The sequence below is a fragment of the Corvus brachyrhynchos genome, unplaced genomic scaffold (assembly GCF_000691975.1).
Source record: "Corvus brachyrhynchos isolate BGI_N302 unplaced genomic scaffold, ASM69197v1 scaffold10, whole genome shotgun sequence".
Classification (NCBI taxonomy): domain Eukaryota; kingdom Metazoa; phylum Chordata; class Aves; order Passeriformes; family Corvidae; genus Corvus; species Corvus brachyrhynchos.
Window position 1 is genome coordinate 4,747,665 of NW_008236180.1, and position 15,849 is coordinate 4,763,513.

The window sequence follows — 15,849 nt, forward strand, 5'->3', positions numbered from 1 at the left end:
TCCAAGATTTGTCCATTAGAATGTATTTATTTGAAAATACATCAAAACACCTGGGTAACACATCACAGTGAATGGTTGAGCTTGGTCCCTCCCCACAGTCCATCCCTGCTAAGTGGAGAGTCCTGCCTTTCCAAACAGCAGCGGGATGAGACTCCTTGGCTCATTCAATGGCTTCCATGACTTCCATCACCAGAGTCCGGGGTCCTGTCATGATGAGGCTGCTGATGGTCTGATAGTCCAGGTGCAAAACATACACTCCATTGACTGAGAAAACAAACTGGCACACCTGCAAGAGAGGAGGGACAGGTTACCTCCAGCCCCACAGCACCTCCTGCCCGTGATTAACTGGAACCAGGGGCTGTGATGCAAGTAACTTGTGTCAAAATCCTTGAAACCTTAAAGCACCACCGCCCCGTAGCTACACCAATAATCACAGTGCTGCAATCACTGTGTCATAAAAACAGGACCAAAGGGATTTAGATTTGAGCTAACAGAGGAAAAAAAGACTAATTTAGGAGCAGTGGCTCATTTCACACATGGAAATGAGGCACAATATTAACATCCAGCAATTTGGTAGCAAATGAGATTAGGTAAGGAGAAATTAACTGGGCTCTTGAGTAAATGAAACAAATTCATCCGTCCCCTTCCAATCCTGCCTGAAGCAAACAAGGAGTCACACTCTGCCTCTGAAGAATCCCACTATTTCAAATATCCATGTGACTTTAGACTTATATCAGCTTTTAGAAATTACTCCCTCGCTGTTGGGGTTTTTGTGGGGAACTGGAAAACTCAACACTTCTTTCATTCATGCCTGAAACTCTACACATGAAACTCATACATGCCTGGGCCTAAAGTGAGTTTCAAGCTCGAAGTTCATTTTACCTGAGCTGGAAATACTGGAAGTTACTTGATAAATCAAATCAAGGCATCAATTTAATATTATTAAGGTTTTGTGCACATGGAAAAGAGCTCCATGCAGAAGTCCATTGCTAATAGCAGGGAAACAAAATGCGCAGGAACTGAAATGAGCAGGTGATTCAGGACAAAGCTCTGCTCCTTCCCTGCTTCACTGGGGTTATATAAAGTCACTGGAACTGAGCTGGGAATTCTCTGCTTTGTTTTTAGTAGCTCAAACAGTTTTGACTGTTCCAAGGTCTGGCACAGGGATGGTTTACTTTTGACAGAATTTTTTGAGTTTTAGCTGCCCACAGCCCCTGTGCTGCCCTGAAGAAGGCAAATCCTCCACTCTGTCACGCACACAGGGCACTCTGCCTGCAGAGAGCATCCTTCCCTCCACCTTTCCCAGAGCTCCACGTGCCCACTCCATCAGTTTGATCTCCACTGCAGGAAGGGATTATCATGGAGGATGTGTTCAGCCCAAAAAGCTCAAACAGGACACAAACCCTGTCTCCTGCTTGGTCTCCATGAGTAAGAAGTACCTTCATCCCTGCAGCAGCAGCAGGTCCTCCTGGGTCCACTGCCTGGATGTGGCAAGGTCTTCCTCCTCGAACCACAAACCCCCAGCCCACCGCATCCCCCACAATCTGCAAGCAGAACAAAAGGGGTTTAAAAATCAATGAATGGGCTGGAGAGAGGAGATGCAACAGTTCCCAGAGAGATGGAGAGCTCATGATCCTAACCCGTTATGGGTGGGAGAGAAAGGGCTGTGCACTAAGTGAGATGCAGAACTGATTAACTGCTCCCTGCAAAGCTGCTTTCTGATTAACTCCCTGTCAGCAAGTGCAGGAAAGAGAATCACAGGCAGCATCAAGCTGAAGTGCAAGGCATGCATCACAAGCATGCTTGAGAACATTCCCAGAGCACGCACACGGCGCCTTTTCCTTGGCACAGCAGAGCATTTCCTGGGTGGAAGGAGCTGCTCTTTCCTTGCCCCACTCTGATGTCAGCCTGCCAGAGCACTTTGCTGCAATACTGCGGCCCTCTGATGTGACCAGAAGAGAAAAGGAATTCCCAAGGCACTTTGCACATCACCCATATAAATAAATAACAGCAACTGCAGAGCTAAGCAGGAGGAAATGAGCCATGAAAGGCCCAGGCTGGCAGAGTTGAAGGGCAGGGCAAGAGCATTCAGGAGGAGAATGAACAGCATGTCCTCAGACGTGCCATGCTAATCACCACCTTGACTTTTCTTGCCACTTCCCACTACTTTCTACAGCACACTTAATTTGGGAACCTGATCCACAGTTCCTCTGCAATCCTGCTTGTGCCAAACCAGCACGGCAAGGCAGCCCTTACGCTTCCTACACTGCTCTCTGTGAGACTGCCCCTTTCAGAGGTGGGCAGTGAAGGGATGAGACACAAAAATAACCAAGTGTGATAGGATCCACAGGGCAGGAGCTGCCTTGCGACATTTCCACCCAGCACCCACCAGCCCTGCCTTGACCAGTCTTACAGCTTTAGAAATAATGTAAAAAGCAAAAGCCCCAAACTCAGGTTGTCTGCAGTCCTGGAGATGTGAAAAGCCCAACATAAGGAAGGCAAGAGCAGCCCTTGGATGCTCCCCCCATTCCATGCAGCTTCACCAGATGCTGATGGACCATATCAACACCCCTGATCTGCAGAGGGACCTGAAAGATGCATAAAGCTGTGCCTAAAGCCCTGGGACAGAGGGTGAGTGTCACAGTCCCAAGTGTCACAAGACTTACTGATTCTACGGTTTGCATGGAGCTGGATGGAACAGAAATCACAGACTCTTGGAATGGTTTGGATTGGAAAGGACCTTAAAGATCACCTCATTCTGATCCCTCTGCCATGGGCAGGGTCACCTTCCACTATCCCAGGCTGCTCCAAGTCCCATCCAACCTGGCCTTGAACACTTCCAGGGATGGGGCAGCCAGAGCTTCTCTGAGCACCCTGTGCCAGGGCCTCACCAATGCCAAAAAATCTCCAAAATGGGAGGTTTTTTCTGCCCAGGAAACTTTTTTTCCTGATCTACCTCATGGATATACATTAAACCCTCAGAGGGGCTGAGCACATTTCCACCCACAAGAATATGTGAAGACATTGGCCCCTAGAGAGTCACCAACAAAAAGCCACAATGATGTGACATGCAGTCAAAGTTTTAGCATAGAGAGGTCACAGCAGCCAACAGAAAACCACCAAAGAGCAGGCAGGGAGCTGGATATGCTGGATTAGCAATGCCAGTCCCCATGGTCACTCACAGTCAGTGTTTTCTTGACGTAGGGGGCCCCAGGGGACAGCAGCTCTTCGTTGGTGACGGGTCTCTTTAACACTAGAGCAGAAGGTGACAGGTTCTATCAGCATCAAGGGGTTTGTACAGTAAAGTGCATAACAAGGCAGCCTGGGGATTGCCCTGGGCTGGAAAACAGATGTTAGAACCACAGTTCCTGCACACAGCAACCTTTGCATCCACCTCAGCGACTTTTCCAAACACATGCACAACTCTTCAAATCAAGGTGCAGAGGTGAGGCTGACCCTCTCCTCTCGATGGGTCTTGAGCCCGTGCCCTGAAGGAATCAATGCATCCCATATAACAACAGGCAATGCAGAAGCCCAGACCTGATTTGGGGTTGCACTCAGCCACAGGAGGGAATACCAATGTAGGAGGAGCACTGAAGTAGGTGTTGGAATTTCCAGAGAGGGAAGTGATGCTGCTCCTTCGAACCGCTGAGACAACTTTGATCTCCTTGTTGGTCTGGACTGAAAGAGGCAGATAAAAAATTTTTCAATGAAAAAATAGAGTAGTTTAAAGTAACAAACTTTCCCCCAAGCCTGACCTACACTTGAAAGGCATGTGTGGATTGAAGATGGCATTTGAGCTCAGAAAGAATAAAACCAGTTCAAAGAAAGATCAAGAGCTGAGCTGACACTAAGCTGTTTTCCTGGGACAGGGGTCTGTGCTAGAGACTGCCACTGCATTGTGACATCCACCACAAAGCAGTGGGATGGGTGTTCACTTCATGGGATGCCCAGAGGAGCCTCTCAAACTCTGCTGGAGCAACACCCTCGGCCCTGGGATACTCTGGTAATGCAATCCTTGCTTTCACTCCCCTCCACAAACACATCCACAGTTACCAGAGAGGAAGCTGGTGTTGCCTGGGTCTGGGTTGAGCTTGCGAAGGCAGAAGGGGCTGTCAGGGCTCTCGGAGAGGGCACGGGAAGAGTTCTCATTGAGTAACTCTGTGAGACGCCGCCGCCGGCGGAAGTTGATCCAGAACTGGTAGACGGTGTCACTGTCAAAGAAGTGATGCCGATTGGAGACTAGGAGAGAACAGGGGAGGAGGCAGAGGCTGAGGGGGTGGAAAAATATATAACAAATATCCTGAGGGACCCTCATGAATTGCTTTTAATGCCCCTGTGCTCTACTGCAGCTTTTCTGCCTGGTTGGGAGTGCTGCCTGCAGGGAGGGAGGAACAGCAAGGCCACCCCCCCAAGAGGTGCCATCTCCCAGGGGTGCACTCGGTGTCACAGCCCTCCACCTGCTCCTGTCCTGAGACACTCAGAGGACTCCCTGCCTTCCGAATTGGAAGTTTAATTATAGCAGATGGACATGATCTGCCAAGTGGAGCTAAACATCACATCCTCACACCCCAGCCCTCCAAACCCAGGGGTGCAGCCCAGCCCTGTGGCCGGCAGCTTTGAAGAACTGAAGAGCAAGGGCTCAGATTTCATCTCAAAGCTTTTGTGGGTGGTGGAAGACTGCTCTGGTTTCAAAGGTCACCAGCTCCAAACATAGAACTAAAAGGCTCCATTGCCATCTCCAAGTGGGCACTTGACCAGCACTTGTTGCATGGCATGAATGGGGATTTGTTCCTCACACAGCCACGCTCATCCCTGGCTTTCCACCCCGGCTCCAGCCGGGCCCTGGCTCACCATGCTGAATGATCCCGTGCTCCAGCAGTGCCCGTCCCAGCTCCACCGCTTCCTGCCTGTTCTCCACTTCTCCCTCCTGAATGAGCCAGTCGATCATCTCAGAGCCCAGGAAAGTCCTCTGGTACTTCACCGAGTTCTCCTCTCTCACCTTCAGGATTGACTCTTCCACGTTCACCAGCCTGGCACAAGGTGGGACAAGGCTCCCGTGATGCCAGACATCCCTGCCAGTCCCCACGGGAATTGCAGCCGGGTGAAGCAAGGCCAAGAGAAGCAGGCAAAGCACTGCAGCCAGAACATTCCTGCCGGGGAGCAGCGGGAAGGGAGGGAGGAACACGGAGCTGCAGTCGGGTACCTTTGTAAATCTTCATCAGAGGCGAGGAAGCAGCTCCAGCAAAACCAGTTGGGCTGTGACCTCAGCTAAAGATCACAGGGAAAGCCAAGCAAGCGACCGAGCGTGGGTAACACATGGCAGACAGTCCGAGTGCATGGATAAGGTGCGTTTCAGTCAGCAGGTGTTCCACTGGCAGCGTGTGAGAGCTAAATCCAGCGTCTCCACGAGAGGGTGCAGCCGGCTCAGCCATGAGGCTGCCGGGATGCTCTCCCCATCCCACAGTCACTGCTGCGGATCAAGAGCAAAGTACAGGGATGCACATCTGGCAAAGGGGCAGGGACACACCCCAAATCACCACCCGCCTGGATGAAGGACTTCTCCTTCAGAGCCAGTTTGTGACTCTCCTTGCCAGAGTGGGAGGATGTGAAATGTGAAGAGCATGTTAAAGGAAACTGGTCCAGAGAGCGGGTTGGGGTTGAACTCTGGAAAGATGGCTCAGATTTAGAACCATAAACAGTCAACACAAAGAAAACTAAACACTTGGAGGTGGAAGGAGTTTTCTGTACTCTCTGGGAATTAACTTTTCCATTACAAATTTTGCAAACAGGCTAAGTGAGGTGCAGGGACCCAGACCCACGAGGATCCTGAAAATCCCATACCCTGCTGACTTTGGCGGGACGTAAGTCCTAATACAGCCAGTGGAAGCAGCTAACACGAGGAGGCTGGAAGAGTGCTGGGAATGTACCAGATCCCAGCACCTGCACTTGGGCTGGAGCCCCTGGAGGCATCCATGAGTTCATAGTAAGACTCCTGTCCCATCCCCAGGGATGCTGGTTGTCCTGCAGCTGTGACAGGGCTCAGGAAGCAGCACTTCCCAGCGGGACAGCAGGGAGTGCAGAGGAGGGAAAGCAAAGCCAGTAGGAGCTGTGGCTCCCAGCTGCAGAGCACCAGCAGCCAGCACCGCCAGCAAGGCACAGCCAGCAGGGCACAGCTCCAGTGCCCCAGTGCCAGGGGAGGACTCACGTACTTCTCATAAAGGCTCTGCCCTCGCATGAACACCTTCACATCCTTACTGAGGGGGAAGGTCCCGTCATCCTTGCGGAAGCGGTAGAGCAGCTTGGCATCCTTGTAATCTGAGTGCTCGTCACAGACTGGAAGAACACAGGGCAGGGATGTCAGTCCGTGAGGCACACACAGGGCTCACACTCAGCAGGATGTTGTCTCCAGGCTAATAGCTGTGAGGGCTTCATGCCATGTCCTTCCCTGTGCCCCTTGTCCCATGGAACAATCAGTATCCGAGACCTCGTCCCCAAAAATTACCTGCTCATGAATACTGGAAGCTCATACTGGTGGCAGAGGTCAGTCCCAATGTACAGACCTTGGGAAAGGTGGAGTCTGCATTTTGTTCCAGACACTAAAACATCCATTAGAAGAAATAGGGCTTTTTTTTTTTTTTTTTTTCTAAGTGTTGTTGTTTGGATTTAGATTAAAAGAGGATGAACAGAATTGCCTCCATCAACTTTTTAAAAAAGCTACAGCCACATGGAAGCAGACTTGGAGGACAGAGGAAAACAAACCACACTGCACTCAAACCCCCACAAAATCACCTCTGTCAAAAATGCTCATAAGCTAAAAAATAAAAAATGGCATAAACTTTTCCACACCATTTGGTGCCAACCCAGCCCAATTCATCTGCATGGCAAACTAACCTCAAGAGAAAATTTCCTTCAAAGCCAGGTGCAATACAACTGGAATAATTAAATTTCTATGAAAAGCCTTGGATTCATCTTGGGGATTACACAGGTTGTAAATGCACATTTTTATAGTTCATGTAACCTTTAGCAGGTAAATATTTGGGATATAGTTGTGAGATAAACCTGCCGGAAACAGACTCCTAGACTACAAGTACAAAAAAAGAACTAAAACAAAGACTAAAAACCCAGCTCAAAAATCATAGTTCAGATCTTAAAAGTCATCCTGCCTTCAGGTCCACCCATGTGAAGCAAGAAGAAGAAAGTCAAGTGGTAAAAAAAACCCCAAACAACAAAAAACCGACAAAAACCAGAATGAAGAATATGCCTGGGAAACAAAGAAAATTAGTCAAAGGGAAAAAGAAAAACCACAGATGTTTCCTCACTAAAGTAACATCATCCACTAGAGTGAAATTCAAAAGATTCAAGATACTTCTTGTGAGAATTTTAACACTTTTTCATCCATCTGAGCAGACCGGCAAAACCACATTCCCCTTCAGGTGAGCAGTGAAATGCCAAAACTCGTCAGATTATCTCGGGTTCATCATTCCTGCAGAGCAGCTGTCTCAGATGCAATCAGGACTCTAAAGCCTGTGACTCACCGAGCACGAGGGCAGGATGAGAAGGTTGTTTTAACAGTGAAAGTTCGCAGCTTCATAATTCCAAGGAGCAAATATCCCAAAGCCATTGCAACTGGGAATAGAACATAAAACCCTATAGGGCTGTGCCCATAGAAAACCAAAGCAGTTTTACTATTTAAAGACCAATTTCAATGTGTTTCCAGTGTGTAATAGAACCAAAGCTCAAAGCACACCAGACAATTAAGAGGCAGCACGATGATCTGCATGAGATAATTATCTGGATGCCAGGGGAGAAGAGGGCAAACAGTGTAGCCAGACAATTGCCAAGCACCCAGAGCAGTGCTGCATTAGCTGGCAGCCCTCTTTCCACAGGACTAACAAAATTAATAGACAAAAAGCAAGTTGGAAAGTCAACTTCTGTGTCCTGCCAGGAATTATCATAGGAGCAGGAGGGACATGTCTTAATAAGTAATCAAAACAGTGCTGGTACCCAGTGCTGCACAGGTTTAATTAACTAATGGATTTGTTTGAAACTGTCAGCTGGAGAGATGGAAAAATAATCAGGTTTAAGTGTTAATGGTTAACTGAGAACTCCCTGCTTCAGCTTTTTGTGATAAAGCCCCGCAGCAGTTTATTCAAGGCAGTTTAATGTAAAGGGCATTACCCTCAGCAAGGAGCAGATGGCAACAGGGAGTGTTTGCATTGCAGTGGTCAAAGGCAGCTATTTTTGGACCCCAGAGAAGAGGGGGGAGGAGAGGGTTTGCTTTGGTTTGGTGTGGTCGTCATCTGCTTCTGTCTCCGCAGCTACATCCTTGTGTGACAAACCAGCACCCAGCTCCAGGCTGCCACAGCTCCTGTCCCAAAGCCCTGGGAGCGAGAGAGCTCAACCACAGCGATGGCAGAGGTGTCCCAGGGCTGTTTGACAGTCTGGGGCTTTTGCTCCTGGCTGGGCCTGAAAACCACATGGACAGAAATTGCTTTTTGCCCACCTGAAGCACGTGTTTTCTGTTGTTACATCACGACCAAGGGCGGGACTTTGGGGATTGCTCTGCAGCTCAGAGCTCAGCACGTGATCGGAGTTAATCCAAAACTCCTGAAAGTTCCAAAGAAATTTAAAAAGAAAAAAACCCTTGAATACTGCAAAGAGCTGGGCTTGAGCCTCAAGGTGATTTTTCTCCACACTTTTTTTCCTTCCTTTTTTTTTTAAATTAGGTATCACAGACAAGCCTTTGTAATGGCAGCACACACTTAGATCCCAAGGGAGGCTTTCCTACAGGATTGCTGCAGCTCCAGGTCCACAGGTGTCAGATTAAATTTGCCTTGGAGTGTTGCAGACTCCACAGCCCTATTTGTCCCAGCATGGGGAAACTAAGGAATACTGGGGTCTTACGGTAAGAAAATGGATTTCCCTGAAGATGTGAAGTGTGTGCTGTAATTCAGCCTCCATTTCTGTGTGACATAAACATGAGCCAGACCAGCTTCTATACAAACATCCTCCTGGCTGGATACAGGGATACAGGTGCCACTGAGCTTGATTTCAAAGAGGAGACACTTTAGATGTCATTTACCAGTGCACAGCCCAAGCCCTTCTCTGGCGCACAGGGAACCGGCACATCCCCCAAAGCAAAGCAGCTTCACACAAATCCAGCCCCATCCAGCCTCTCCAGGAGCCCTCACCCATGGCAGGGTGGCAGACAGGGACCTGGCCACGCTGCTGTGGCTGGGCTGAGGGACACACAGGGTGAGCAGACACACAGCCCCCGCCCTGGGGGTGGCAGGGACGCCCACACACCGTGGTGGATGATGTAGTGATCCATCAGCTTCTGCATGAGGCGGATGCCGGTCTCGCGGTCGGGCGCTTCCTTGTGGTCGATGAGCCAGTCCGTGAGCTCCTTGGCCACGAAGCAGTTCGGGTACGTCCGCAGGTGGTACCGCCTGTCCTTGATCAGCTTCCCATCGTGGAGGCGAAGCCTGGGGGGAAAGGCAGCCACTGAGCACAGCTGGGCTCACAGAGGAGTTTGGATCTGATGGCTCAGATCTGTCCAGCCGGGAGAGACCACCCTGGATGAGCTGGGACTTGCGCCAAGCACTCAGGGACTGATAAATGCAACCAAACTGCCTGGCACTGCCAGACTGCACCAATCAATCCCAAGGAGCCTCTCTACCATCCCCTTCTCTCCTCCTGCCACCACTCAGGTTGCCTGAGCAGACAGTCTGACCCATATGTAGCTTTTTGTTCTAAACAAGCCTCTCAAACCCACAGCAGCCAAATAAAGGGGGTGAAGAGGGGCAAAACTCAAAAAAAAAAAAAAATAGCAGTACATGTATTTATTATCTTGGCATGATTCTGTGTCTCATTCTCCTTCCCCGTGGCCATGAAAGCAGGAATAAAGCTTGGAGGACAGAGGCTTACTCAGAAGTCCAGGTGGGAGCAGTAACAGGAGCCCTCCTTTTTTTTGTCCAAGCAATGAGTGCCAGGTGGATCCCATCACTACCTAATCCATGTACCCACTAACCCACAGCAACAGTGGACAACAGTCCTGACATTTTCTGGTTCCAGCTGGGATTGACTGGGACAGAGCTTACCCAAACAACAACCTTCCTATCCCGAAAACCCTGCTGTTATGGCTGGTCTGCGGCTCTGATGGAAAGATACATGGGGGAAGGTTACTCAGGTGAGCATGGCTTTGACTTTCAAAAGGACCTTAACAACTGAGCGAGCCACAAGGCACAGAGTTCCTCTGTGCTCCAGCCAAAGCCAGCCCAGTTTGGCAGGAGATCTGTCCAGGGGCCAAACTTTTGCCCTGTAGTCATGACCGTTCCCAAAACACCAGCGCTGGAAAATGCGCAGTGTGTGCAGCAGGCTCTGAGGAGAGATACTAATTAAACACCTCTGTAACTGCAGGATGGTTTTCGTTTCAAATTATTCATCACAATTCCCAGTTTTGCCCTGGGCCAGTGAGTTTTACTGAGCCATTAAACACTGCAGCCTTTCGTTATTTCATGTCTCAATTTCTTTCGGTTTTTTTTGGAAAAGTTATGCCTGTTGGATTACACTTTTAGGCACCTCACAAGAAGTTTAAATACCCTAGAAAGCTATCAGCTAATAGTGGATTGCCTTATATTGTAGGATTTACCAATACTAAATTCCTAAAAGTTTTACCATAAAACATTTTATTAGGGGAATAATTAGTAATTGATTGTTGTAATTAATGCTGAGAAGTTGACAGAAGTTTTCAGACCTTCCTGCTAATTAAAATACTAAACTAAAGATTTATGCAGAACCAGCTCCTGGCCTTGCCTTGCACAGACCTCCCTCAAATCCTGAGGTCCATATCCAGTATTTCCCTCTTTACCTGGAAGACTCATTCCCTCATGTCACCAGCACTTGTTCTGCAGATGGATTTTACCCAGACAGAACAGTCCTCAGGCAGCTGCCTTGCTATTTTTAGAGTTTTTGTCTTTTTTCTTCCTTTATTTCATGGTCCTCCATCACAATGCAACCAGACACAGTCAGCAGTGACTGCAAAAAGAGGCACCCCACCTATGAGGGAAGACACAGCCAATTTTTAAGTTTTCTCTCTTTCACAATCAGCAAGTGGGAAGGCACTTTAGAGGAATGCTTGGTAAAGATAAGAAACGTTCCAAGAGTTCTCTATGGCCATTAAGAGTCTGCAGGACTCCATGACAAATATATATGTGTGTATATATATATATATTTACACTCACACACACCCCCTGTACATACAGTAACACATGGACCATAATCACCCAAGGCCTGAATAGAAACTGGTTGTGTGGACACTATTTCCCCTGCTTTACTCCCTTTTTAAAATCATGTTTCAGAATACAGAAAAAAATGCACGGATTTTGAAGGAGAAAAATAAAATAAAATTTTTAGCAAGCAATGCTGCTAAAGCCTAAGGTTTAAAAATTTAAAAATACACTTATTCTGGAAATATTCTACTGGGACCAATTGCCAGCACAGGAATTAAGTGGTGTTTCAGCACCTCTGGAGCAGCAGCATCTTGGACCTTTAAGGGCTGGTTTAAGCCTGTGGCAAGTTTTCCCTCTGCCCTGCAGACCCAGGGCAGCGGAAGAGGCTCGGCTTGAGTGTCCTTGTGGACTTTTCACTTTCCTCTTGTTTACTGTTTCCTGTCAACCCTGAAGACACAAACTTTGTCCTTCAGCACAGGATGTAAGAGCTCTTGTGTGATGTTGCAAAAAACAAAGCTGGTGAAACCATGAGTGGGTTCTAATCATGCTTCCAGATAAAAAAGATTAGGGGAAATATATAATAATATGCAATATTATGAGTTTTCTAGATGGCAAAATCTACCCTGTGGACATATTACTTCTTCAAAAGGATAAAAAAAAAAAAAGGAGGCAGAATAAGGTCAGGATAAAACACTTGCTGGAACACGAGAACGGGCTCTTATGAAACACTCCTGGCTTGGCAGCCGGAGCCTCCACATGCGTTTGCTTTGGGTAGGTTGTGTTGGGTAAGCAAATTGTTTCTTTGTCAAGGTCACTACAAAGCCATCATTAGTCACCCCGGGTAACCTTGTTGAAAGCGACATCCAAACAGAAGAGGAATAAACTCTCCCTCACCTCCCACGTAAACAGACCTTGAGCATCTCAAATGACAAGGTGGATCTTTCAAGGATATTAACTCCAGTTCATTCTCACAGCAGCTAAGAACAAATGAGTGGCCTTGGAAAGATGAATCATCCAAAAGACCTTTTCTGTTCCTATCTTCACAGGGGAAAAAAAAATCCAACAAATTTTTAAAAATCCCCAAACAACAAACAACTAAGTGCTCACTAAAAGGCAGCAACAGAAACAGGAGCATTTCTGCAAAGCAGCTGCTGCTGGGGAGGCACATCCAGGCAAAAGAGCTGCTGCAAACAGGCTCAGGAAACCCCAGTTTTCATCACCCCCAGTCTGAAAAAGCACCAGTACATCTGGGGACAAGGGAGGGCTTTGCATGCCTGTGACAGCCCAAAGTGGTACTGAGATGTTTTATTTTCCTTGTATTTAAATATAAGTATAGGAAGGCTTAAATCTCAAAAAGAAATCACAGGAAGCACAATTCTACTTCCCAGTCCTCCCTTTCACCAGAAATTTAATAATTAGCTTTTTAAGGTCATTCTGACCATGAAGTCTCATCTTTGAATAACACTCACTGCTACATCAAGCAGTGTCCCATGATCCCTCAAGGAAGTCATGCTCACTACAAGAGATCCAAGTCCAACAGGGAGCCACCAAACCTCCTGCAGACAAATGACTTTTGGGCAAGAATACAAATTTTGGCACATTCAGCTACACACCTTAAAGTGAGCCCAATTTCCAGAGCACCAAAATAATGAGCACTTTATTTATCAGCATCACAGTTTGAGTATCCAAATAAAACACTCGTCACCTCTGAAAGTTTTGGACAGTGGCAGAAATTGCAATTTTATTCTTTGCAGAAAAAAAGCTTCCTTCTCCTCTCACTTTTTCTGTGCAAGACATAAATTTACTGAGTATATTTTATGTTTAGGAGTGATTAATGCAGCTTAACAGAGCTATTAGAGCACAGCTGCTTCTCTTGACCATGGGAATACCCAGACGAGAGTGCACCAGGGCTTGTCCATACTTGAGGAACTCCAATTACAGCAGGGTGTGAATGCAAAGCGAGGAAGCTGTTCCAGAATCTCTCTGTGTAGATAAGCCATTTGTTGCAATTAGAAGTGACTAATTGGGCCTCTCTTACAGAATGCCACCCAGGAATACCCAACGCCTAGTAAAATCGATGTGATTTTCATGCAAGTTTTTATGTCTGACACAAGAGGAATGACAGCAGACGTGAGGAACGAGCCCGAGCCAGCAGCCCTCTCAAACTCAAGGCCAAAATAGCAGCGAAAATTTTATCTTCATCTTTTTAGTGGAGAGAGACTCAAAATACAGAATTATTTTTCCTCCTCCCTGAACCAGGCAGCTGTTGAAGCAGAGGGACCCTGGCAGACAGGCAAACCCAAACCACACCAGCCAATCTCCCAGCAATTCCTTCAGGATCCGCTTCATTCCCGGTCATCCACACGGAGCATTCTGTCAGCCCTCACTCGTGCAGCTATTCCTGGCTGGGAAACCCATCCTGACACTGAACAGACTCACCCCTCTGGCCAAGCCAAACTCGGAGGCATTTGCAAACTTGCTGGGAAGCCAAAGAACTGCAAAGATGGAGCAAAGGTTTGTTTGATTTAATGTAATAGTGGGGAGGCAGGGCAGGAAGTGGGGAGCAGGGAAAAACAAATGTTTGATGTTTCATGTGGACACAGCAGTGTTATTTGCTGATGGAGGTTTACAGAGTCAGGCCAGCTGCAAGGCTCCTTTCCATGCCTCTGTATTCCACATCTGGGGAAAAGCAGAGGACAATGTGGACATTTAGCCCTGTCCATCTGCTGCTGTCTGAGACATCACCCAGCCCCTCTGCCTCAGTTTCCCCACTGCTCTCCACCAGCCATCCAGGTCCCAGGAGATTCATACCACTCTAAGTCCTTACCTGCCAGGCTGTGAGATCCCCAAAATACAGAAGAGAAATTGAAACACTCAGTGTGTTCTGCCTCACTCAATTCTCCTTCCAGCCAGAGGTTCAGTAGAAGGAGCAGCCCAGCTCCAGGCTGGGGTCCATCTCCTCATCCTCCTCCCCAGGTTTTACACCAACAGCTCCTTCCCATCCTTCTGCACTGGGAACAGGCTCCTGCCCAGACCAAAGCAGAAGGATGCAGCTGCTGTGTGCCCAGCCCCAGCAAAAGGACCCTCCTCTCCCTCACTGTGAACTCTCAGATTTTGGGAGCTCCCAAAACCAAGAAACTTTAAGGCACTGCAGCCATGGGGGAAAAAAAATGAAGAAAAAAAAAAAAGATGGATGTCCCCAAAACTACATAAATTTTGTGGTTTCTATTCAATGTCAGCCCAGTGTGCAGTGTACTGGAAGAGTTCTGTTCTCAAACAAATTTACTGTATCCCCTTCTTGTGCTTACAGTCACAATCACCAAATGGTCCAGGGCCTGATCTGCTCCTTTCCTGCAGCAGGTATGGGGAAGTCACATCACTCCCCTCATGTGGAACACAGTTTCAACACACAGCTTGATTATTTTATGTTCTCTCTGAATACCTGACCCCTTCCTTTGGCCCAGGCTATGGGGCTCAACTTAAACCTCAGTCACTCCAGATGAGTAAAATACTGGAAATATAAATATGAATAAACTGCTCTGTCCCTTGGCTGTATTTTCAAGATGGGGCCCCAATCCTTAGCTGGAAGTTATCAATCCTTGGTACAGTACAAATAGTAAAGCTAAAGCTAACAGTGCTCACTGAGAATGAACAACATACCTACACCAAGCTCATTTTAGGGATCTGATGATAGCACACTCAGGCTCTGGGCTACTTACATTATCAAAGATATATTTCCTAGTTTCCATCCTCATTTCAAAACAAACCAGAATGGCTCCAGATAGAAACAAGCAAACTCTGCTCTAGAGCTAGGAAAGCCCCAGTCACGTGCTTGGAAGTAAGGAGAAGGTTCTGACCCCAGATACACGAGGAACACGTTTTCTCAGCCACACATAGCATAGGAGAATGGATTTCTGTCTCCATAAGAGGAAATCCCTCAGAAGCTGCTGAAGAACGGGGACTACAAACCAGCAGATGTTCCCAAAAGAGACTTTCAGGAAATGGAAGATTCAATTCAGGCACATGGCACCCATGGAATGCTCTTCCAAGTCACCCTGAAAGTCCGAGCATCCCCAGAAATGCTGCTGTCCTCATCCAGCCAAGGATCAGGGACCTTGTGGGGGCTGCTCAGTGCCACCACATCACTCTCTGTGCTTGGGGGAAGGTGGAAAGGCACAAAAAAATCTGTTGCCATCTAAACTCGCACGTCAGTCCCCTGGCACCTGGGGGTGAAGGGCAGGAGACGCCAAAGAGGAGCAGCAGGACAAGGTATAACAGGAAAGGACCTGGTTCACCACTCTGGTGGGTGTAGGAAGGGTCAGCAGGTACTGGGGAGGGGGGTACCAGCACCTGGGGGAAGGAGCTTGCTCAAGGATAAAACTTTGAGCCTGCTGCTAACGGGACACAGCCCAGACCCCCGGGTACAGCCCTGCCCCGGGCTGCAGGAGGACCCTGGGACCTCCTACCTCAGCTGCTCTCCAGCAATCATCACTTCAGCCCTGTAGTGGTGCTCCGTGGCTTTCTTCTTCAGGCTGCTGCTCAGGCTCTCCATGCCGGGCTGCCGGGGGGCGGCGCGGGGGAGATGCTCCCCATGGGATGGGGGTGGGGAAGGTGC

At 48.1% G+C, this 15,849-nt stretch overlaps 1 protein-coding gene across 2 annotated transcripts; it reads right to left on the reverse strand.

Annotated features, from left to right (window-relative positions):
- On the reverse strand, positions 1-15,843 carry LOC103616448 (DEP domain-containing mTOR-interacting protein). Of its 2 annotated transcripts, none has more exons than XM_008634620.2 (9): positions 15,701-15,843; positions 9,310-9,488; positions 6,213-6,336; positions 4,855-5,033; positions 4,057-4,242; positions 3,541-3,681; positions 3,183-3,253; positions 1,440-1,544; positions 1-286 (listed from the first exon to the last, which is right to left on the reverse strand). In XM_008634620.2, the coding sequence occupies exons 1-9, from the start codon at positions 15,784-15,786 to the stop codon at positions 161-163; spliced, it is 1,197 nt and encodes a 398-aa protein (XP_008632842.1). In that variant the 5' UTR covers positions 15,787-15,843; the 3' UTR covers positions 1-160. The 2 variants fall into 2 exon arrangements, with proteins under 2 accessions (XP_008632842.1, XP_017589619.1); XM_017734130.1 differs by having other exon boundaries at positions 1,404-1,544.
- Between the last annotated feature and the right edge of the window lie 6 nt (positions 15,844-15,849).